The sequence below is a fragment of the Tiliqua scincoides genome, chromosome 3 (assembly GCF_035046505.1).
Source record: "Tiliqua scincoides isolate rTilSci1 chromosome 3, rTilSci1.hap2, whole genome shotgun sequence".
Taxonomy (NCBI): domain Eukaryota; kingdom Metazoa; phylum Chordata; class Lepidosauria; order Squamata; family Scincidae; genus Tiliqua; species Tiliqua scincoides.
Window position 1 is genome coordinate 129,620,563 of NC_089823.1, and position 24,836 is coordinate 129,645,398.

The following is a 24,836-nucleotide window of genomic DNA, read 5'->3' on the forward strand; positions in this document are numbered from 1 at the left end:
AATAGCATACCCACAGTCAGGACACTCCTGCACACTAGCTCCCATTGGTGAATAAAGAATCTTTCATCTTGAAATTTGTTCCCTTTTTGTTGTACATTTTTTCTAGAGATATTGTTCTACATTTTTTAATTTAAAAAAACCTTCTGATTTCTAACCAAAACTATATACTAATTTTATATACTTATACCTGTGACTTCCTTAAGCAGTTCCCTGCTACATTTATTCAGTGCAGTATATCTGCAGTGCACAACCCTGTCCTGACTTGCCCACTTGTTCTTCTCTAAGTGAAAAAGGCCATGTTCTTTCTTTCATGCCCATAGGGCAGTGTTTCTCAACCAGTAGTATGGGTACCACCAGTGGTAGGTGACGTGGTGTCTGTTAGCACTCGCAGGACCTTGGACACCTTCCACCCGGCAACAAGACAAGGAACATGACACAACAAACAGCAGAGCTCCAAAGCATGGTTTTCTGCAGTTAAACAAAAAAAACCCTGTCCAGCCTGAGCCTCTTACTGGTGTTTGTCACATGACATCTTGCAATCCAGTTGTAACCGGCGATGATATCATTGTTTGTTCCTTCTGGTGGTACTTTGAATCCATGGACGATGTGAAGTGGTATGGTGAAAGACAAACATTGAGAAACACTGCCATAGGACAAGCTTTCCATTTTTGTTTTCATTTTTGTTTCGTTTCTTTTTTCCGATGTTTCGATTTTGATGCATTCTTGAACATAGGGAACCAGACCTAGTTACATTTCAGATGTGATCTCAGCAGTACAATGAAAGATAATCAACAAAGCCAAAACAGCAGCACCAAAACAACAAGGAAAATCATAAAGCAAAGCCAACAAAAGAATGTGTGGAAAAATTCTAGCACTGTTTGAAGTTCAAACTCATTCCATTTTGTAACAGACACCTTAATGTACTGCTAATCTTGGCAACTAATATGCACTTTGCCAGATGGGTGAGCATTAACAGAATACAATTAAAGTTGTGGTACTCAAAATTTGATGATCTATTAACCAGCTCAGATCTATTAACCAGCTCAGCAAGCTCACCAGCCCCAACTTCCTGTTTGCAGTATATGTTGCCAGTGACTATGGGAAAACTGACAACAGCTCAGTTTAAACTGACAAAATCTGTATGAAATTGATAGCATTGACAGCATCCCCAGTGGAAGTGACAACATTCTAAGAGAAGATTCCTGTGTCTGGAAAATTATGATATCCGGCAGCCCTTCTGTCCCAGAGATTGCAGCTTTTATAGTATGGGGAGAGTATGCTAACTGTACTTGATTTGTTATGTGGTAAATATTGCCATTGAATGAAAACTGTGAAGGGAGGATAAAGGATGGGTTTTTTTAAAATGAGAATGCACATCCTCTTAAGTAAAACAATGTGCAATATTTCAGTTAAATATAGCTGCATTTTAGGATTTTCCATTCTCACTGTGGCCATCAACAGCACATTTTCTTGTTAGTTTCTGGTTTTGATAATATTCTTTACACATCTACTTTTGCTTCTGCTAGGCAAAATGGTGCGGTGTGTTCGCTGTCCAGTTGCTTACCATGCTGGAGATGGTTGTGTTGCCGCAGGGTGCTCAGTGATAACTTCCAGCAGCATTGTTTGTACCAACCACTTCACTGCCACGAAAGGAAAAAGCCACCATGCACACGTAAATGTAAGCTGGTGTTTTGTGTGCTCAAAAGGTAAATAAATGTAGAGCCATTTCTTCTTCTAAATATAACGGGTGTTTAAATTCCAAGTTTCTTATTAGGTTGAAGGTAGTGTTCTGGTAAGTTTACTTTTTTCTTAAAAGTTATGTCGGAAAGCCTTTATTTACCACTCCAAGATATGAGGGCCAAGGTGGAGTTCATACAATTAGTGAATTTAGAATTTCTAAATGTGCCAGTGTGCAGACCACTAATGAAAAAAAATAAATGTGAATCTGGGTTAGTGGATAAAGCACAAAGGGTCTGTTAAATTGCCAATTTTTTCTGAAAAAGGACATTTGTGAAAAATACAATAATTGTAACGGTGTTCAGTACAGAAACTGCTACACTAGCATTAGATCCATATCATATTACTGGTGTAGGCTAGGTTCTCAAGTGCTACTTTAGGTGTGCTTTGTGGGATGATGGGTTTCTTTGAACAGGACAGGACCACCCATATGAACATACAAACTACTTTTGATCATCCCTTCTTTTAAAGGACTGGTTTGCTACGTGATATGAACACTGTTTGAAAGACATTAGCTTTGAGTGTGTGTAACTATTTAGATGGGTTTGTGTGTGGTTTTTTTTTTGCTCTGCTGCTTTTATTATTTACCTGAACTCGTATTCCTCGCTCCTCCCACGGGTTTTCAGCTACCATGTTGCACTGATGTACTGTTCACGTTTTTCTCCCTCACTGGAGGTCTTCAGGCAGAGGCTGGACAGCCATCTGTTCGGGATGCTCTGGCTCTGGATGTCCTGCATTGAGCAGGAGGTTGGACTAGATGGCCTACAAGGACCCCTCCAACTCTATGATTCTATGACCTTTTCTTAACAACAACCCCTTTTCCTAAATATTCCTGTATTTCCTCTGGACTGTTCTGCTCAGGTATGCTGTTAACTTCTTCCCAAATAGTGTCCATTTAAGTCAGTAGCCTGGAATTCCTTTTAGATTGTGCCTCTAGGTGCAAGGAGGATGAAGCAGGATGTATCCACCTTTGAGTTGGGTAGTTCTTTGGCCTGCTTTGATTCTCTGAGAATCTGTATGCTCTTGTCCAACACTGTTCCATAGGAAATCCCAAAAGTTTCAAAAAGTTAATTGGATAACTCCTACTCACTCCTTTGTCATTAACACAGGATATCTAATGATAGGAGTATGTCTAGCCCACTTTGTGTTACCTTTTTATTGTAACTGAGAAGAGAGAATAAAATTGATTGCAGAAATAAGAGGAAAGGTGCTTCGGTCTTTGCTACTGGCTAGACTAGCAATGTCCATCATAAGGCTGCATCTCCAGATTCTCAGGAATAACACTTTGAAACACATCTCAGTAATCAGCCAGAGAATGAGCAGTTGAAGGGAGCTTGCTTCCTCCCTATCTGCCAGAAAAAAAATCTGTTCCAACTGCAAGTTTTCCTGCTATATTGTAGAAGTGAAGGTAAACACTCTGTCACTAGTCAAAGGATGTTGGGTAGTCAAAGCCAAGGATGTTGGGTAGTCATAACATATTGTTTTAATGTGTTCTAACCTATCTGATTGGAAGGTGAACTTTTTACCTATCTGATTGTAAGTTTTCTCCTTTTTACATTTTAAATGAAGTCATTTCTTTTCCTCATTAGTCTGATGTTCCAGATTCTGGGTCTGCATGCCATATAGATCCTTTCAAATGGCCTGATGAGGCAGTGATTTAATTCAGTGGAACCTCATAATCTGAAACATCTGATATGAGACAGGATGTTTTCCTAGTACTTCCATACCTATATGCCAGTGGTTCCCAAACTCATTGGGACCACAGTGGCCCCACAGCCTCTTTTCCTGGCTCTCTTGGGCATCACCATCTTGGTTCATGTGAGATTTCGTGTGATCCAAGATAACACCCAGGAGAACCAGTAGGAGGTACTGCCAAGGACTCCTCCAGTACACAGTTTGGGACTGATATATGCAGTCACAACAAACATAACAGAATGTCTGGCACTTTAATATCTGCACCCTAAGCCAGATGTGGTTCCTTATATGCTCTGTAGTCCTAAAGGTATATAGTACTGCTATTCAAAATTTTGTAAAATTCTTCTTGGACTTTTTAACCAATGAACATGAATAAATTTCTCATGACAAGTATACATACCCATTGTATGGCAGAAATACCAATTTCAGAATCTTTGTCCCATTTTAATTTTCATCTTGAATGTATGTTCTTTTTGAACTGCGTAAGATTTGGTCAGTGTCTCCAGAGTTGTTACACAAGTTGTTAGACTACTTTGGATGTAACTTCAGATTTATATATATTGGAAAAACAAGAGGTGGACTTCTTGTAAAGGAAAGAAAATTGAGAAATACTAAAAGCTATGTAAAGTTCATGTTTAAATAAATATTAAAAATCCAAATAAAACATTATAGTTTGCCTTTCCAGAAGCTCCAGGCAACTTTTAAATTATTACATTTATTTCATTTTTTATCAACATGAAATGGTCCTTATTTTGTAGTCAAGTCCATGCAGACAGTAGTCTAGGAACCCTTATTAGTTCTTGTACCCCAATGTGGGGTATGTTTGTTCTTAAATTTCTACAATATTTTATTTTAGGAATAAAATAAAAGCTGCAACTTAATGATACCTTGGAATGCAAGGAAGAGCCACCCCACCTTCAAGCTGTTACTGGTTTTAACATGAAAAGCTTTATGCTTCCAAATAACTACAATTGATTTACACCCTGCATCCTACTTAACATTTTTTTTGTGGAAACAGAAGCAAGACATAAAGGAGTATAAATCGAGGAAATCATTTTCTTTTAATCACCAAAATTCTTCCAAGAACCTTCACTCAGCCTTTCAAATCCATTTTTACTTCCTTAAATAATAGTTCTTAATTATCCATTATTGTTGTATTTAAGCTATCTACCCAACTAACTGATACCTTTTATCTTCTGTCTTAAACCTGTTACATTCGCGACTTCTATTTTCAAGTGATTTTTCACAGTTTCCAAAAATTCTGATTTAAGCAGATTAATTGTATGACCTGATACCATGCTGAAACTATTTAATATGCTTAGAAGAGGTTTAAATCAGTCTTTGGATTCCTATATCAAGAAAACCACATCATCTTCATATAACGTTTTATCCATAGTGTCTTGAATTTTTATTTCATAAATATTTTAAATCTTCATGTTTTGTTTTGTTTAAAAGTGGCATAAAGGAAATCCTTGTCTTGCTTCCCATTGGAATCTAATTTCAGATAAAAGATAATGGTAATAGTTTTTCTGCTGGAGAGTTATATAACAGGTTTGACTATTTTCTTGGTTTATTTTTCCTGAAGTCAAAGTCCAATAATACTTCAGAAAATTCCGCTCAGCATAGCCAAATGCTTTTTCTATATATACAGAATATAAAAATATAATTGATCTTCTTACAGCCCAATCCTATCCACACTTTCCTGGGAGTAAACCTAATTGAATCTAATGAGACTTACTTCTGAGTAGATGTGCATAGGATTGGGCTGTTAGTCAAGCAAATAAGATTCCTTTTTCCCCCAACGATTCATGATAACCATAAAACATCCAGTTTGATCCTGCTGTACTTGCTGTTCAGTCTAATCACCAATACAAAAGTTTGGATTTTGTAATCTGTATTCAATTCATTCATGCTTGTATGACTTGGATTCCCTGGGTTATTTCCTGGTTTTATAAAGCATCACATGATGCACTTCTAGCCAAGTCTGTAAGAGTTTTCCTGGAGTGATAAGATATGAAAACAGGTAAATTTAGGGTCTATTACCTTAAAGAAAATTGGATTCATTATATTATTTATAGTCATTTCATCTCACCTGAAGTGATTTTTCACTGTGTTAATGATCTTTTTAGTCTTTTGAAGGAAAATAGGTGATTCCATTTGTTCTCTGTCATTAACTATGGAATTCCATGTTACTTTAATAGGTCCATAGTTCTGTCTAAACCTAATGTATTCTGCTTCCTGTCATATCAACCAGGTCAGATTTTTAAAATAATATATTCCAGCTAAAATTAGTTGTCCTCTGAGAAGTATAAAGCATTCTAAACCATTGAAAAGTTTTTTTTATCCATTTATAGAAAAAAGGGGCAATCAGATTTCTGACATGTTTTCTTGCAACTCAAAGTACATCATCAGGAACAAAGAGCACAAGTCTATGCATGTTTACTCAGAAGTAAAATTCATTGAATTCAGTGGAACCTACAGCCTAATCTTAAACTGCCCTGGCAGCTTAGGCCACAGCTGCATCCCGCAGGGCCAGAGCAGCCGCCGGAATCTCCTAGGGATAAGGAAACATCAGTTCCCTTACCTCATGTAGAACTCCACTGACCCCAATGGGTCTCCTCGAATCTGTGCCAGCTCCTGAGCTGGTGCAGAACTGAGGAGGCCACTGTGTGGCTCCCCTGCTCCAGGGGTGGGTATGGGATTCGGCAGCAGCCACTGCTGGCCTGTCCTCCCTCCGCCAGGTTTAGCCCCTGCCTTATTCCTGCCCTCCCTCTTCCCTGAAAAGCCTTTCTCCTGCCCAGTAAGGGAACTTGCCACTCAGTGCTCCTGTCCTGTGTCCTCCCAGTGCTGAGTGGCATTTTTGCGACACCCAGTGCTGGGGCAGGAGCGCCAGCACTATGGTCAATAGGATTGAGCTCTTAGTCCAAGGTAAGTGGGTATAGGATTGCAGCAGAACTACAGTAAATCCTCAGCATATGTACTGGTTCCATTCTATAGACCTGTTCAGAATAAGTTCAGGTAAGTGGGTATAGGATCGCAGTAGAACGACACTAAATCCTCAGCATATGTACTGGTTCCATTCTGTAGACCTGTTCAGAACTGGAACATATGTATATCAAAATAGTAGGCCCTTGCTGGCCCAGTGCTATTTCACTTGTGCAAAAGCACCAGAATGGATAGACTTCCAGTGCGAAAGTGCCAACGTAGCCTTCTATAAGTCAAATGTCTGTAATTCAGATGGCTGTAACTTGGAGCCCGGGTATTCTTAGCTCTCTGTCACTTAATTAATTGTATGTTTCCACTTGGAATATTTATCAGTTATTCAATTCATTTAATGTTAAGCAATTTTTCAAATACTACCTAATCAGTGGTTCAGCTGCCTTAAGACTGTGTGAGGTAAAAAGGGGGATTAAAATGCAAATAAATAAAATTTTCCCCCCAGAGGCTGTTAGCTTGTATCCCTTGGATGTAATCACTTCATTAAACTGAGCATCGTTGAAATAGGGAACTATCTTCATATGCCTTTGCTATGTAAAACAACATTGAGAATGTTTTGTTTTTGAAAGGGGCTATATAAATATTCTTATTTAATAATAATGCACTCATCATTCCAGGAAACTCAGTTTGGTTTTGGAAGAAAACCAACTCTAGGATTTGACCAACTAATTCTATTGGCTACCCTTGATCTTATTATTTCAGCATCATTGTACTACTTTAAATATTTTTAATGGTCACTTTCTACTATCTGAATAACAATATTCACTCTTCTACCTTCTTGCTTCTATTTCAAAGCCTCTTAGAAATCTTCAGCTTTGTGATCATGTTTCTTTTTCTTCCACTTTGTCTCTTACTAAGGTGTCTAAATGTTTTTTCTCTTTCCTATCACAACCTTGGGTGAACCCTGCTCTCTTTGGTTCCTGTACTCAGTCTGGTGTATGGTTATGAGGAAGATCCTGTTTGGTACAGAGTTACATGTACTTTAAATTTAATGTTGTCCATTTTGTCCTCTGCCTTAAGTTCTGCTGAACAAGCCAATATTTTAAAATTGATTTCTAAATATTCATCTTCATTGAATATCTCCTATCAAGCTTAAAAGATAAAATGCCATAATTGTGTTCAGGTTGTCAACTGATACAGTAAGAGGGATCTATGTGTGGAGATGGACCTTTAGATATTGGGTCCCACATGCATCTGTGGAGCAGGGCACACTTTCCTCCTCCAGCAGATGTTCAGTGCTCTTGATTGCTCAGGAACTGCATTTGTATGAATCCTTGTCCATAGTCTCATCCTATGCTCATTGTTTCAGTGTTTATAATAAAGTATTTTAAATTTTATGGCTCCTCTCATTTTTCATTTTGCTTAAATGTAAATTATTTTATTTATTTCTTTGTAGGTGGAAGTCTTCTATGTTGTGAGTCTTGTCCTGCAGCATTTCACCCAGATTGTTTAAACATTGAAATGCCTGATGGAAGTTGGTATTGCAATGACTGCAAAGCAGGAAAGAAAATTCACTTTCAGGACATCATTTGGGTCAAACTGGGAAATTACAGGTTTGGATGTAATCTTTATTTTTGTTCTTGTTGGGTTGTATCCAAAGAAAGCTTGTTATACTCAAGTTCCATTGAAATCAATGGAATTTAAGTTAGTCATGACAAACTTGTCACATAGATTTAGATAGTGTTTAGCCATGACTATCTTTCTTTGGATACCATCCATTATTATTAATCCATTAATAATCCATTATCCATATTATCCATTATTTTTAATCACATTTGTATCCCACCTGTGCTTGGGACTGTGGTAATTATAGTGCTGTCCCACTATTAAATGATTTATTACTTTATTCTTGGAACTAAGATTAAGCAGATACAGGTGTGTATCACTAAATGACTGGAATATTTTCTGATCCCATTGTTATGTAATTAGGTTGTTATGCAAACATTCAGCCCCATCAAGTGCCTTTGTTGTGTAAACAGACACTCCCTGCCAGACACATACAGGCTACTGGAGACCAATTACTTCATTTAGAGCCTCTTCTCTTCACATTAAGAGCCTCTTGTTTGCTATGTAAACAGACACTTGCTCCGGGCTATGGGAGACCTGATTGCCTCATTAAAGAGCCTGTTTGTTGTTCTTTGATCTTTAGGGGGAAGGTCATTAAGTGACCTATGTTCGTATTATTAATTTATCTCTAACAGAACAAAATGTCAATTGTAACTTATTTCATTGGGGTATTTGTGTGATAGGTGGTGGCCTGCAGAAGTGTGCCATCCGAAAAATGTTCCTCCAAATATCCAGAAAATGAAGCATGAGATCGGAGAGTTTCCTGTGTTTTTCTTCGGCTCCAAAGATTATTACTGGACACATCAGGCTCGTGTGTTTCCTTATATGGAAGGAGACCGGGGAAGTCGATACCAAGGAATTAAAGGAATTGGAAAAGTTTTCAAAAATGGTACAGATATTTATTCATAATTAGGGCACATAAGAACATAACAGCCCCACTGCATAGGCCCATCTAGTCCAGCTTCCTGTATCTCACAGCAGGCCACCAAATGCCCCAGGGAGCACTCCCGATAACGAGAAACCTGCATCCTTGCATCTGACATAGCCCATATCTAAAATGAGGAGGTTGCACATACACATCGTGGCTTGTAACCTCTAATGAATTTTTCCTCCAGAAACTTGTCCAGTTCCCTTTTAAAGGCATCCAGGCCAAACTAAGTCAGTAACGGAGAAGTTGCTAGCCATTCCTAGCTGCAAGAATGTGAGTAAATAAACAAAAAGATTGTTGGCTCTCCTTTGCTGGCCAGAAAGGACAGACAACAAGAATTACAACCCATTGGAATGTTATAACACCTCAGTTGACTGAGGGGTGCCTGATCAAGCGGAATGGAATGCAGCTATTTGGGAGGGGTAAGAACTAGGAGGGCTAGTAACCAGACCCACTCTGAGAAGGTTCTGTCCTCAAAAGTTTCTGATTGGACAGTCTAAATAAGTATGAAGCACTTATTACCTCAGCACTTTTAGCATAAGAAGTATAGTAATGAGTGCCCCAAGGGGTGTGTCCGGTTCTTCTTGGGCAGAGTTTTTTGGGTGCAACATCCTGCACGCTTGTGAGCTCCAATTGTCCACCATGGGCATCTGGCCTCACAGGTAGCCTAGAGCTAAGAGATCTACAAGAGTAACTGACCCAGGTGAGAGATAGCTATTAATAGAGATAGCCAGCTAGCTTTATTATTTTATTGCTGATATGTTTACTAGATGTTTATGCCTCTAGCATTTGCTGCCTTATGTAACCTTATGTACTTAATAAACTAAAATCTCTTTTAAGGTTCAGAATCCTGCCTAGCCATTCAGCAAGCTACCAAGTGCTCATTGAGGTCTAGTAACTTGAGGACTGAAGCTTTAATTGGAGAAAGAGCTCAGTGCCTGCAAGGGCTAGAGTTAAGCCTAGAGGGTCTCGGTGTCCCTGGACTGAGGCACTGGCACATACAGGGTGGTGGCAGTACTACTGGACAGGGGGGCCTTGAGGGCTTTAGGGTTTGAGAACCAAGAACTCTGAACACCCCAAAACCCCCTAAGTTTGTGACATAACTCTCCCAACACTCAATTTTAGCGGATGTCGCCTGGTTCTGGTGTTATGCGAGAGTGTAAAGTGCATCTCTCACACTCATGCACCACCAAAATCCCTGCCCCAAAACTGTTTGCTACCGCTTGTCTCCCAGAGTAAATACTGTTTTAGTATCATGGTGTAGGTTGAAGCAGTCAGGCACTTTGAAATCCTTACTTTAAAAAATGAAAAGGAAAGTCAATTAGACGTTGAATTGCTCAACTAGTTTGAGCAGGAGGTACTTTGCAGCTGCCCCTTTATTATGGGCATGCATTCCTTCTGTATGGTTTATTATCTGGGCATGGTTGAAGTAACCTAGAAATGTTAGAAATACTCTACTGGCTTGCTGCCAAAGCCCTGGATAGTTGAGGATCTACAAAATCACACACCATTCTTGATGTAGTAAGACTGATGAGTAGATTGGAACTTGGAAGTCCTTCTGCTAGAAAGTCTCCCTTTGATTAGCTTCAGTATGCCTTCACTGGGCAGTAGACACTGAGCAGTACATCACTGAAGCAGTGATCAGAATGACTCCCAGTTAGTCTTAAAGATGCCACAAGGCACTCTCTTATGTTCACTGAAACATGGCTGCCTACTGGAAATCCTGCCCAGACTTGTAAAATGCCTAGAATGTTTCATTTTTTTTGGTAAAGATTTGAATGTTGTAAATTGCCTGGAATCATGGAAGAAAAGATGGGGTACAAATTTTTAACAGAATACTAAATTAGTGCAGTTTTCTAGGGGGTTGGGGTTGCAGCACTGTGTGCCTGTTTCTAACCCTACACCCCAGCTGATGTCTGCTTTTTCCATTGCAGCATTCACTTTCACCAGACTTTCATTATACCAGTTCCATGCTTGTTATGTGTTCTGTGGCTACTTCAGCACCGGCATGTTCTTTTACTGGGATGCAGGGAAGCAGTTAAGGGGCTTTGTCAAAGAGTAGTTTCACTTCAAAGTTTTGTGTTGGAATTGGACTCAGATGTGGAGAGAAGGGGTGTGTGGTCCCAAATCTTTAATAATGCTCTTAGGGATCTGATGGCACCCACTGTGATTTGATTCCTGCCCCGCACCAGAATAAGGAAAAGCATCTCTTTCTCTTTGCTCTGTTTTTGGGAGTCCAAGCTCATCATCTGTATGTTGCATAAGAACAGTAATACTAGAAGTCACTAATACAGCCTTTCACAATATTTGTCTAGTTTCTAAAGTTCATAAAACAGTCTCTCATTTGAAGCCTGGCTTGTAACTGAGATCAGGGCACTTAAAGATTATGAGTTATTAACTGCTTGCTAAAACCATAACAGTACAGTTTTGCTAGCCCAAATCTCCCCAAATCACATTCCTCCCAAATGTTTGTGTGCACATGTGCAGAGTTGGTGCCTGCATTATACATTATGAGACTGGGATATGTTCACGTGGGTGAAATAATTTGTTCCCCCTAATGACTACCAATATTTTCTTTTTAAAGCTTTGCAAGATGCTGAAGCACGTTTTCGAGAAATAAAACTTCAGCGGGAAGCAAAAGAAACCCAAGAAAATGAACGTAAACCTCCTCCTTACAAACACATAAAAGTATGATGAGCTGTTCTTGTCCCGGTTTTGACTGTTGATAATGTTGTTAATATGATCTACAGGATGAGGGTCTCTCATGCAGCCTGTTCAGGGGTGGGTTTGAATTGGACTTGGGCCTACTGAGTACCCTTTGATGATGGCGTGGATGACACTTTTCAGCCATCTCTTTAGAATCAAATGGACTGTTGAATCTTTCTCTTAGCATGTGTTGAATAGAGCATAACGCTTATACTAAGATTCATGTTAATACAGATTTTTTATTAAGCATCTATGCCTTGTCTTTTAGCAAAAATGGTCTCAGGGCAACTGCAATCCACAATAATGTTTAAAACAATAAAATAAGAAATCTCAAAATACTTATCAGTAAGGATAGACTTTGTATCTGTGTAAATTTGTATCTGAAATGTAAAAATATAGTTTATGCAGACAAACAGGAACACTGACAGAATACTATGTGAGAACTAACTGCAGTTTTGAGAAAAACCTTATAGAAAATTTTCTTCCATGTATAGGGAGCTTGCAATTAATTATATGTTGACCTTAGAGAAAAATGTATAAGGCTGCAGTCCTAAACACACTTGCTTTTAAATAAGCCCCATGAACACAGTGAGATTTACTTTTGAGTAAAAATGTTTAGGTCTGTGCTGTAAATCTGTTGATTAAAGAAATCCACCTCTGGAGAGAGGAAGAGCAAGCATAGTACTTAAGAAAAGATAACTTTTTGAGAATATTTCCTGTCCTGCTACCAAAAATACCTCAAAGAACCTGTACTGTTTCTTAATTCTCTAGTCTAAAATGCAGGTACAGGAATTGTTAAATTGTTAACTTTTTATACTGACCCTCCAAGGAGCCCAGGGTAGAGTGTACGGACACTTTCCCATTTTACCTTTGCCATAACCTTATGAGGGAAATTGGGCTGAGATAGTGGCTTTACCCAGACCTTACCCAGTGACCTGCAGGGACTTGAAGCTGGATCTCCCCAGTCTAAGTATGAAACTCTACCTGCTGGGCTTTGTAAAACTTTCTATGTATGGATGGAACACTTTATATTTAATTTTTATGTTTTAAGCATTGCTCTTTCTGCCAGCAAGTATTTGCAGCAACCTTAACAGATGGGAGCTGTTCACCATGTGAATCGTTCCATCAGCACGGAGAGTCTCTTTGCTGACACCAAAGAGAGTCTCTTTGCGACAAGATTGTGCAGCATTAGTTTGGAGGCTCTGCCATGCAATCAATGTCATGAGTGGCTGGCTCATGTTAGACCTGCCACATACAATGGCCATACAATATACAGAAGCATTTCCAGTATATTTGACCTGGCAGGCATAAAAATGAGAATGTTAGCAAATGAAAGAGAGAGAACCTCCAAATAGATACAAAATATTCTTGTTAGAAGACTAACATTAAAAAAAAAAAAATCCAGTGGATTAGTTGCATTTGACTTGGTCAGAGGGAGAGGCCTAGTGATTGACTGCTGCCCAACATTTATTAATGCCCACATATTTTATAAAAATATAAAATATTTTTAAATAGTTCAGGTAAGGCAAAGAGTGAGTATAATTGCAAGGGTCTTAAAGACCCATTTGGTTGAGCCATATGGTTGGTTGAGCCATATTTGTCAAAATCTTAGGAAATGAATATCGTAGATAAGCAGCAGATGGATTTGCAACAATCCAAGAGAGCATAGAATACTGCCATGGAGATGATGTATTTTGGACTAAATGACTTTGTTGGATGATAGACTACCTTTTGGGGGAATAACGTTCAGTGACTGATTCAAATCTATTTATTTGTATGTGTGATTCAGGTAAATAAACCTTTTGGGAAAGTTCAGATTTACACTGCTGACATTTCTGAAATTCCCAAATGCAACTGCAAACCTTCTGATGAAAATCCCTGCGGTCTTGATTCTGAGTGTCTAAATCGGATGCTAATGTATGAATGTCATCCACAAGTGTGTCCAGCTGGAGAGCGCTGCCAGAACCAGTGCTTCACCAAACGGCAGTACCCTGAGACAAAGATCATCAAGACTGATGGCAAAGGGTGGGGCTTGGTGGCAAAGAGGGACATTAAAAAGGTATGCATGAAGAAAGTTGGGTCACTTCTTGGAAGACGTCTTGTGGTGTCTGGATTAGGAAGAGTTTCAGTCTTCTTTTCTCTGTATGTGCTATTTGAGTTTTTTGTTTAGCTTCCTCGTGTATATGAAATTACCATTAGATAGGATATTGGGTGATGGCGCTATAAGCTAATAAAATAAACTTGGTAGATGGAATTTACTTGTTTTCAAGGTTAGGGATGTTCTCCAGACCCAGGAATTTTGATTCTTGATTTGGCCTACTTGCTTGACTCATCTGAAGTTGCTTAGTTTTCACTGTGATCAGAATCATCTAGGTTGTACAAGAGGAAGAGAACTGTAGACTGATAAGGTGGTCTTAACAGAAGACTGATGAGGTTTTAGACTTCTGGAGCTTTGATTTAATTAAGCGTATTGAAAAATTGACCAGATGGGTCCACAAAACAGATGTTTGAAAACATCTTTTTTTGTCCACCATAAGCAAAGTCAGGGAAACTTATATCTGTTAGATTTCATATAATTTTAGTAGCAATACTTCTCTCTTCTTCAGGGGGAATTTGTGAATGAATATGTTGGTGAGGTAATTGATGAAGAGGAGTGTATGGCAAGAATCAAATATGCTCATGAAAATGACATCACACACTTTTATATGCTCACTATTGATAAGGTACAGTATACATAAACATCTTAATTAGAATCTCAGATTTGACCTTCATAAAGAAAAATTGTAATTATCAGAAACTTAATAACAGTAAGGCAATTGCTTTAGGCCAGGGGTCTCCAAACTTTTTGGCCAGAAGGTCACATGAAATATCTAGCGCAGTGCTGAGGGCCGGAAAAAAATTTAAATATAAAATTTAAATAAATAAATTAGAGATGGAACTATCCTCCAGATGCAATCAGAGCATAGCTCTGGTCATGTTCAGTCGAGTGGGCCAGAGGCTTTCAGGGGACAAGAGGCTGGCCACGGGCCGAATAGAGGCTCGCTGTGGGCCACATCTGGCCCCCGGGCCGGGGTTTGGAGACCCTTGCTTTAGGCCATTTCCCTTTCACTGAGGAGAAGAGCTTAGAAACAATATCACAGAAAAGAGAGGAGCAAATCCATTTGCCAAAAGCCCCCTCAGTTTGACTTGTGATATAATGAAGAAGTAAGGGGTAGAGGAAGGCAGGATGCTTCCCCCACCATCCACATGTCCATTTTGCCCAAAGTAATTGTGTCTGAATGTGGGAACAGAAGCCCTTAAAAATTAGTCTCTAAGCTAGAGGTTCTCAAGCTCTCTGGGAGAGTTTGAGAGCCACTAATTTCTTGCATGGCTGGGAGGGGGGGAGGCAGCGGGGTGATTGCGCTGTTCAGGGAGGCTGCAGGAGTACATGTACCCAAGCCCCTGCAGCTTCCCAGGGATGCGGGGAGCCCAGCACGACCTGTAGCAGGGCTCCCCATAGCAGTGAAAGTAGATGCAGAGCAATGTACATGTACCCAAGTCCCTGCAGCCCCCCTGTGGCGTTGAGGACTTCCAGGAAACTGGAAGTACTGCTTAAGATTGCATTGAAAGCCTCAGAAGGCTTTTACAGTGATCCTCAACACTGTGGGGCTTTGCCTGCCCCCAGAACGGCTCTGAAGGGCAGGCAGAAGTAGAATGGTGGGTGGAGGCAGCACCAGGACCCACAGGCAAGGTGCTTGGGCTTTTGCCCCCCACCCCCTCTCCAGGTGCACCACTGGCAGTTACAAATTTCTGTTGAAAGATGCTTCTCCCCTTCTTTATAATTGTCCAGAAGCACGTGTGTCCTCCATCAAGCGTTATAAGAATAAAATAACAACAATTGTGATACATTTTGGAGTTTTCCTGTATGTTGTGTTTAATGGAGCTCCAGGTTAAATACAAGATGTGTGTCTAGATCTCCATTCTGCCAGAGCACAGCTGCTACTATTAATAAAATTCCATCCTTTTGTATTCCCTAACTCCAGGACCGTATAATTGATGCTGGCCCCAAAGGAAACTACTCTCGTTTTATGAATCACAGCTGTCAGCCAAATTGTGAGACTCTGAAATGGACTGTACATGGTGACACTCGTGTAGGACTATTTGCTGTGTGTGATATTCCCGCAGGTACATACCACACGTTAAAACTGCAAAATTCAAGTTTCTCCTTGTCACATGAAGAAACTTGCTTCTGCTTTTCTACTTTGCAGCCAATGGACTTCTAAGGGCTTACTCTTTTCTCTAGCTCTGCACAAGTGTGAAACTGCCAAATTGTTTAGGGAAGTCCCACTGCATAGCACTTCTGGGTGTGTATCAAACTTTGGTTTGGGACCATCATTATTCACACCTTTCAGTCTTTCCTTCCTCACCTAAGTGGATCTTGTGTTCCAAGTATTAACAAAAATGGATTTCATTTAAAATCAGTAGCTGTTTCTTACACACACAGAGAATACTATGTCTTATGTTGATGTTGTTCTTTATCTCACACTTCTTGACCTGAGTCTCCAAAGTACTCCGAACATATGATTTCATTTATAGAACCATGCAATAAATGAGACCCAGAAGGAAAGATGGAGGGTAGGAGAAGAAAAAGGTGACAAACACCTTTTTCAATGTGACAACAATAATAAATTCAGGAGCAGATGTGTTATTCACTTCTCTTTCATGACTCTTTTCCAGCAATTGATTCTACATAACCTGTGTGATGAGGATGGATCAGTTATATGGAAAATAGACATTTTTTTAATGCTTCTGTGACAGAACTACAATAAATATCTCTTGTTTTCCCCTATTCAGAGACAGAACTGACTTTCAATTATAATCTTGACTGCTTGGGCAATGAAAAGACAGTGTGTAAATGTGGTGCTCCAAACTGCAGTGGCTTTCTTGGGGACAGACCAAAGGTATGTAGAAATACACGAAGAATCAAATGTATTCATTTATTTGCTTTATACATTTCTATCCTACCCATTACCAAGATTTGAGGATGACACAACTGCTAAGAACAATTAAAACAGCTGCCTCTGATGTCAGATACATTTAAGACCATAGCCAAGCTTCATAAGAAATGTCTAGACCAGGAAATTCATACCATAAACTCCAGCAGGTGCCTGAAAGAACTGTTGAGGGGAAGGACAAAAAGATGCCCAGGCCAGGAGAGCTCTGTTAACAATATTGATACAGGGGCCCCTTAGGCGATTCCGACTTCACTGCGCCTAGATCCAACACAGAAGAGAATTGCCCCTCTGAAGTCTGCCACAGGCGAGGTCATCCAGGACCGGGCGCAGCAGATGGAACGCTGGGTGCAGCACTACTCTTGAGCTGTATTCCAGAGAAAAAACAGAAGCGCTGAATATCGAGTGCCTGCCTGTGTTGGAGGAGCTTGACAGTGAACCAACCCTAGAAGAACTTCATGTGGCCCTGGACTCCCTTGCCTCTGGCAAGGCACTTGGGAAAGACAGCATCCCTGCTAAGGTCCTGAAGTGCTGCAAAGAGATCATTGCCACTGAGCTGCATGAAATCCTCTGTCTCTGCTGGAGAGAAGGTGGAGTACCACACATGAGGGATCCAAACATTGTCATGCTGTTCAAGAACAAAGGCAACAGGTGACTGCAATAACTACCGCAGCATCTCTCTCCTTATCATTGTAGGAAAGCTGTTTGCGCAAGTTGCACTAAAGAGGCTCCAGGTACTTGCAGAGAGCGTCTATCCAGAATTGCAGTGCGGATTCCGAGCCAACAGGTCCACCACCGGTATGGTATTCTCCCTTAGACAGCTGCAGGAGAAATGCAGGGAACAACGACAGCCACTCTTTATAGCCTTCATAGATCTCACGAAGGCTTTTGACCTGGTCAGCAGGGACGGCCTCTTCAAGATTCTCCCCAAGATCGGATGTCCACCCAGGCTCCTCAGCTTCATCAGGTCTTTCCACGAGGACATGAAGGGCACTGTAGTCTTTGATGGCTCCACATCAGACCCCTTTGACATCCAAAGCAGAGTGAAGCAGGGCTGTGTTCTTGCGCCGACCTTGTTTGGGATTTTCTTCACTGTCCTACTGAAGCATGCCTTTGGAACTGCAACAGAAGGCATCTATCTCCGGACCAGATCAGACAGAAAGCTCTTCATACTCTCCAAACTGAGAGCAAAGTCCAAAGTCCAGCTGAAATGTCTGCATGACTTCCTCTTTGCTGACGATGCAGCTGTCACTGTCCACTCTGCCAAAGATCTTCAGCAGCTCATGAATTGTTTCAGCAAGGCCTGCCAAGACTTTGGACTGACAATCAGCCTGAAGAAAACACAGATCATGGTTCAGGATGTGGCCTCACCTCCCTGCATTGCAATCTCTACGCATGAACTGGAGGTTGTCCATGACTTTGTGTACCTTGGCTCAACGATCTCCGACAATCTTTCTCTCGATACAGAGCTAAACAAACGCATCGGTAAAGCAGCTACCACGTTTTCCAGACTCACAAAGAGGGTCTGGTCCAACAAGAAGCTGACAGAACATACCAAGATCCAGGTCTACAGAGCTTGCGTCCTGAGTACACTTTTGTATTGCAGCGAGTCATGGACTCTTCGCTCACAACAGGAAAGGAAACTGAATGCTTTCCAGATGCGCTGCCTCCGATGCATCCTCGGCATCACCTGGCAGGACAAAGTTCCAAACAACACAGTCCTGGAACGAGCTGGAATCCCTAGCATGTATGCACTGCTGAAACAGAAATGCCTGTGTTGGCTTGATCATGTCGTGAGAATGGGTGATGGGGATCCCAAAGGATTTCCTCTATGGAGAACTCATGCAGGGAAAGCGCCCTACAGGTAAACCACAGCTGAGATACAAGGTCATCTGCAAGTGGGATCTGAAGGCCTTAGGAATGGACCTTAACAGATGGGAAACCCTGGCCTCTGAGTGTCCCGCTTGGAGGCAGGCTGTGCAGCATGGCCTCTCCCAGTTTGAAGAGGCACTTGCCCAACTGACTGAGGCAAAGAGGCAAAGAAGGAAGGCCCACAGCCAGGGAGACACACCAGGGACACACTACACTTGCTCCCAGTGTGGAAGGGATTGTCACTCCCGAATCGGCCTTTTCAGCCGCAGTAGACGCTGTTCCAGAACCACCATTCAGAGCGTGATACCACAGTCTCCCAAGACTGAAGGATGCCAATGATGATGACAGGGGCCCCTCATATCCATGGATTCCATATGTACATGATCCCTTCCAGAGGCGAGGAGAGTCTGCTCTACTTGCATCCAGTGAGTCTTCAGAGCCCACAGCCACGGTCTCTGCTTGGCTCAAAATGACTCAAATTTTCTTGTCAGAATGGGAAATTGCGTTTTTGCCTTGTTAGAGTCATTCTGATCCCGGCATAGGCTGCGGATGGACACGCATGGCCTCAGAAGACCCTCCAGATGCAAAGAGAGCAGAGCTTGCCTCTGGAGCGTCCTTGAGCGTTCCCTAGATACCGGAGCATTCCTGCAGACACCAAGGCACCCCTGTATACCACTTTTCAACAAAAAGTAGTTCACAAAGCAGTTTATAAAGTGGAGTAAATAAATGGTTTCTTTTCCCCAAAGGACTTGTAGACCTTTACACATAGAAATGCCTGCTATGCCCTCCCCAGATGTAACTGGTGGGAGAGACTTCCAGACTAGAAACCTGATTGTTCACCAAGGCTATGAATTTGGTCAAGTGATGTGCTTGGGTGGAGGAGCAAAAACCATCAGTGATGGGCAAACCCTCTCTTCCCATTTTCCTGTTCAGAGGACCCACTATTTATTGTCTTTGTGCAGTCACACAGAGTGGAGTTCTGCACATGCACAGAATCAATCTTGGAAGCTGCCAAAGCTTTGCTGTCATTGCGCTTGAGTGGGGAAACCCAATGCACAGCTGTGTACTGTTAGTACAGGTAGAACACCTTGTCCTTGATCTTTTTTGACTACTGCTGAGGATCTTTCCTTTTTCTCTCTCCAGAGGGACCCAGAGACTTCTACCTAGGTTTATACCTTTATGTATATTGTTATTGATCTACCAAAATTATTGAGAAAAGACATTGTTAGTAGGTTAGTTATCCTACCACATTGTGTGGCAAACTTTTAAACGTGTTGTTACTGTGTCAAGTAGAACTTGACACTACCTATTTTCTTTGAGAACCTGGTTTCAGGGGTGAAAGGACTCTGAAAATGTTGAATGTTAAACAAGTCCTTCCTTCTAGATTAATTGGGTTGCATTATTCAGACAACAGGCTGTGTGTCTATTAGTGGGGCCCTACAAGGGCACAAATAGCTCTGCCCGCATCTCGTTCAGTGGGTGATTTAGGCTACCTCCCTGGCCTACCAGTGGGACAAAAAAGAGCTGCCTGCTTCTTTGATGACACAATGCAGCAGGGAGATTTCACCTTCCGTCACCAGCCTGGAAACTGTTCCATTCCCAGAGCTGTGAAGAGCAGCAATTGATTATACACCGTTGATCTTCATCAAAAACTATGCTTTGCACATGAGATTTATCGTTAATGCCTTGTTTGGCACACCGTCCTGAAGAACATTTTCTCCTGATATGCAGCACATACCTCCAGATATGTCTTGCGATACAAGGACATCTGCAAGAGGGATCTGAAGGCCTTAGGAGTGGACCTCAACAAGTGGGAAACCCTGGCCTCTGAGCGGCCCGCTTGGAGGCAGGCTGTGCAGCATGGCCTTTCCCAGTTTGAAGAGACACTTGGCCAACAGACTGAGGCTAAGAGGCAAAGAAGGAAGGCCCATAGCCAGGGAGACAGACCAGGGACAGACTGCACTTGCTCCCGGTGTGGAAGGGATTGTCACTCCCGGATTGGCCTTTTCAGCCACACTAGACGCTGTGCCAGAACCACCTTTCAGAGCGCGATACCATAGTCTTTTGAGACTGAAGGTTGCCAACATACCTCCAGATAAGGGAAAGTTAGTCTTGTGACTGCAAGAGACTATTAAAGGAGGACAGTTTGCTTGTCACTAGTTCTTTGAGTGGTAATCTATGCAGACGCTCAACCATCTCCTTTGCAGATGTGGCTCCAACTATCAAGACTCTGTTCATGTACTGCAATTTAAAGACAAGGTGATCCTCAAAGGAGCTGAAGGATTGGGCATTCTACCCCCCCCCCCCCCCCACTCAAGGTCTGTGCAAGGGACTTCTCTACTTGAGCTCAGGGCAGAATGTTCAACAAAGTTCTGGAAGGTTGGCTTTGTGCATATGCAGAAACCCACTGCATCTGCCTGCACAGATGACCTCTTGAAGAACTTACAGGTAATGCACCTGTCCTCTTAGCCAGTTTTCATTCAGTCTGCCAAACACTGCTTAGAAACAAGATATTTAAGAAAACTGACTGTATTGCTAGGGGCACCCCATATTTAACAATCCGTGAGAACTGGAGGTCTAGGCCTTGACAATGTCATATAAAAGTTGATATTCTATGCTTAGCCTAATGCTAAGACTCCTCTTTTGTTCATCTCTGGCCCCTATTTCTCCATATGTAAAAATAGTGACTGATGTCTGTAGTTCCCTTTGATATGTGATCTGATGCTGGATTTGGAAAGGTGTTTTGAATTTTGTGTTTTTAGAATTCATCCTCTACTGCTTCAGAGGAGAAAGGAAAGAAAATCAAGAGGAGGAGACGTAAAACAAAGAATGAAGCAAGAAAAAAGTCTGAGGATTATTGCTTCCGTTGTAATGATGGAGGCCAGCTGGTATTGTGTGACAGAAAATCTTGTACCAAAGCATACCATCTCTCTTGTCTTGATTTGGTAAAACGCCCTTTTGGTGAGTAAAAATGAAGTTCACAGCTTGGTGGGTGATAGGTTCCTAACAATTATCGGTCTTGTCTAAATACTCATTAAAACATTTAAATGTATTATGATGTACCTCTTCCTCGAGATGATCAAAGGGAAAACTTTGAAAACAGACAGATATAAAAGGAGCAAGAGAAACTGGAAAAAAGAGGCAGAAAAAAGGGGGGGGGGAGAATGAACAGAAAAAAACAAGGGACAGATTGAAGAGAGAAAAAATTAGAGGATAAAATGGACAGAAAATCTTATATGGAAAGGTAGGGTGGCACACATACCCCCTTTGTCCTGTACAGTATGTCCAATTAAGCAGAGAAAATCATTCATCTTAGGGGCTAGCTAGACATGGCAACATTTGCTGTGGGCCCCTTATTACAAGTATTACTATTTCATATTACATCCCACCTTTCAGTCATAGTCAGCTTATAAATTCTTAAAAGAACAATAAAGTGTTACAAAATCTGAAAAAATTAAAATAGCAGGAATATAAACAAAAATATTCTTCAGGAGTGGTCATGGGTGTAACATTAGAAACCCTCTGGAATTAAGTGATTTTTACTTAAACATGGAGAAGGAAGCCAACATAATCCCTGTAGCCAATGTGTTCTGAAGGAATGCAGCCACCATTAAAAAGGCCCTGCTCCTTGCTGTCACCTGATAGGAGCAGACCACAAGCATTGCCTCTGACTGATGTTAAAGACCAGGCAGGTTCATACTGGAGGAGATGGCCCTTAAGATAACCTGGCCTTAGGCTATTTGGGTACATATCTTTTTGTAGCATCTTAAGGACTGGAGGCTGCTGTTACTTTCCATGCTACCTTCACCTTTAAGGAACAGATAACGTCTGCCCACACTTCTGTAAAGTGGATCTGTGATGGTCTCTTTAGAGACCGCCTGCCTTAACAGAAGTTCAGAATTTAGAGCCAGAACTGAGGACCTGTACAGGAGGTACTTAACTTTGCAGGCAGTTTCTGAAGAGACCATCTTATATCTACTTTACAGTGTTTCATTTCTAGGGACTTTATTCTTTAATAGAGCCCATGATTGGTAATTCATTGATTTTATTTTTCTTCATAGTTTTCACCAATAATGCTTTAAGTGCTTAATAGAAGGTATCATCATGTTAGTCAAGTGAAAGGGCAGATAACCAGGTTTCCCCTAGACATCATTTGCCTTACATTACAAAAAAGAGAAAAAAATTTCTCATGATATACTTGACACTTGGCATGGTTCAGAAAGGGTGTGCATCAGGCTTAAGTACTGTTAGTATGAGGCACTTAAGTCAAGGACAGGGTGTATATGTGAACAATTATGAGAGATGCTGCCTGTTTCTGAGGCTTTTGTGAAACATTGTAGCAGCAGGCTACATATTATATCTAATATAATATTCATATGAATATTCCTCTGAATATGAATATAATATTCATGTTCATTTTGCAGCTGCTATTTGTTTGATGCGAAGCTTAGTAGGTTAATGTAGATGGAACACAATTAATTTTAAGCATTTTTTCTTCTGCATTTGTAAACTATATGGATAGTTTATCTAGCATGAAAGGAACTCCGTTAAGGTATCTTTTGTCTTTCCAAACCACAGTTAAAGTGAAATACTTTTGTTTGAACTGGTACTGCTGATTTTAATTAAACAGGGTAAGTCTGTGTAGTACAAAATTTCTAAATTGACCCAGTCTTCTTTTGTTTTCATTGCAGGAAAATGGGAATGCCCTTGGCATCACTGTGATGTTTGTGGCAAGCCTTCAGTTTCCTTTTGTCACTTTTGCCCAAATTCTTTTTGCAAGGATCATCAAGATGAGACGCTGCTTCGTTCCAATGTAAATGGACAGTTAGTCTGCTCAGACCATATTGGGGAGAAAATAGCTGAAAAGAAGACAAAGAGACCCACTAGGAAACTGACCATGCTGAAGCCTAAGAGGAGGCAAAGGAATAAATGGAAGAGGACAGAATGTAAATAGTCACGGACTGCAGTTCCAACTGCCAACACTGTCTTGTAGATAAGTTGTGAATAGGGTCAGGGAAGGACATGTGTTTTACGTATTCTGCAAGAATGGAGTTTGGGGTAAAACCATTTTTAATCCACTGAGCCAACTGCAGCAGTGTATTCTGCTGCATCTGCACTGATCATGAACTGTGGCATGCCACGTTCAGACACTTTCAGGATAAACCAGGTTTACTTTTCAGCAATAATGATGACACTTGAACTGTTGGAGAGAAACAGTTCTTTCCAGTATTTTCCTAGTTGGAGGTATGTCAATTTCCAACCAATTAAGATTATATAATGCATAGCTTTTGAAGTAATAGCAACCACTCAACAAATGTTTTAAATAATGTTTCTGGAAGTCATGATTTAGCTTTTACAGTAAAATGAAAAGTTGTGGCCTGCCTTGTCTGCTTGGTAAATGAGGCATGTGGATATCGCACAGTTCAGAAGCACAGAGCTCAGTATCGCTGCACATTTTCAGCTTGGTTTTTTATGTGATTGATATCCAGTTTGCTTTGTTTTTTTAAACACTGTAATAGCATTTTACCAAGGATCAAGAGTATGCGGGAACAAGGTGGGATATTATGTGCTACTATGGGAAGCTCTGACAAAGCTGTCTCCAGTTTAGTTTCAAATAAGCAAAAATACATGACCTAAATTCACATTTAAATTGATATGAAAATCTATTCCCAATTTTTAGATTGTATTTGCATAATAAAAGCATTTCAAAATTAAACTGATGTTTCTTTAATAATCTGTTAATGTCTTTCAGAGGTAAATCTGTATGGCAAGGTGAAGCAAAAAAAACAAAGTAATCCAGCCGTTTCTAAAATTGGGAATGCAGCTTTGCAGACAGGGCTTTGAGGAAAGCTATATTGGAAGAAGCTGGATTAGATGGGACTTAGGCTGATCAGCAGCACCCATCTAGTCCAGCTTCCTGTATCTCACAGTGGCTCATAATGATAGTATGCCACATCTGAGGTAACCACACAGACTAGCAGCAGTGAAGTACATCTCATAGCTTTGTGTGAATGTTTTCATTGTTGCATTCTCATGATGTGGACTCCACCTCTGCTTATGCAACTGAGCAATGCATATACTTTTGCAGCCAAATCACACTACTGGCTGATGTTGAACTAGTGGTCTTCTAAGCCACCTGGATCTTTTCCACACATGCCTCTAAGAAGCTAGGTTTGCCCCTGCATATCAGTCTGATTGTTACTACATGTAGAATTTTGTTTATGTTCATCTTGCTCCGGGGCCTGGGGCTGTCAAATCATTTTGAATCCTAATTTAGTCTTCCAGAGTGTCATTTACAAATTTGAAAGTACAGGTTGAGACTAATTATTTGGGTGGGTTCTGTT

The 24,836-nt window shown here is 40.9% G+C and overlaps 2 protein-coding genes across 3 annotated transcripts in view; one reads left to right on the forward strand and one right to left on the reverse strand.

Annotated features, from left to right (window-relative positions):
• The window catches only part of NSD2 (nuclear receptor binding SET domain protein 2), a 69,131-nt gene extending 44,973 nt beyond the window's left edge, over positions 1-24,158 (forward strand). Inside the window, exons 14-23 of the mRNA XM_066622415.1 lie at positions 1,527-1,706; positions 7,826-7,982; positions 8,679-8,884; positions 11,508-11,611; positions 13,419-13,688; positions 14,236-14,352; positions 15,652-15,793; positions 16,463-16,569; positions 21,255-21,453; positions 23,184-24,158. Of these exons, the coding sequence (XP_066478512.1) occupies positions 1,527-1,706; positions 7,826-7,982; positions 8,679-8,884; positions 11,508-11,611; positions 13,419-13,688; positions 14,236-14,352; positions 15,652-15,793; positions 16,463-16,569; positions 21,255-21,453; positions 23,184-23,446 (1,745 nt within the window). The 3' untranslated portion in view covers positions 23,447-24,158. The remainder of the gene's footprint in view (positions 1-1,526; positions 1,707-7,825; positions 7,983-8,678; positions 8,885-11,507; positions 11,612-13,418; positions 13,689-14,235; positions 14,353-15,651; positions 15,794-16,462; positions 16,570-21,254; positions 21,454-23,183) is intronic.
• NELFA (negative elongation factor complex member A) overlaps positions 23,292-24,836 on the reverse strand; it is a 39,759-nt gene continuing 38,214 nt past the window's right edge. For both annotated transcript variants that reach the window (XM_066622414.1, XM_066622413.1), the window contains exon 12: positions 23,292-23,399. The gene's annotated coding sequence lies outside the window, so the exon portion shown is untranslated. The remainder of the gene's footprint in view (positions 23,400-24,836) is intronic.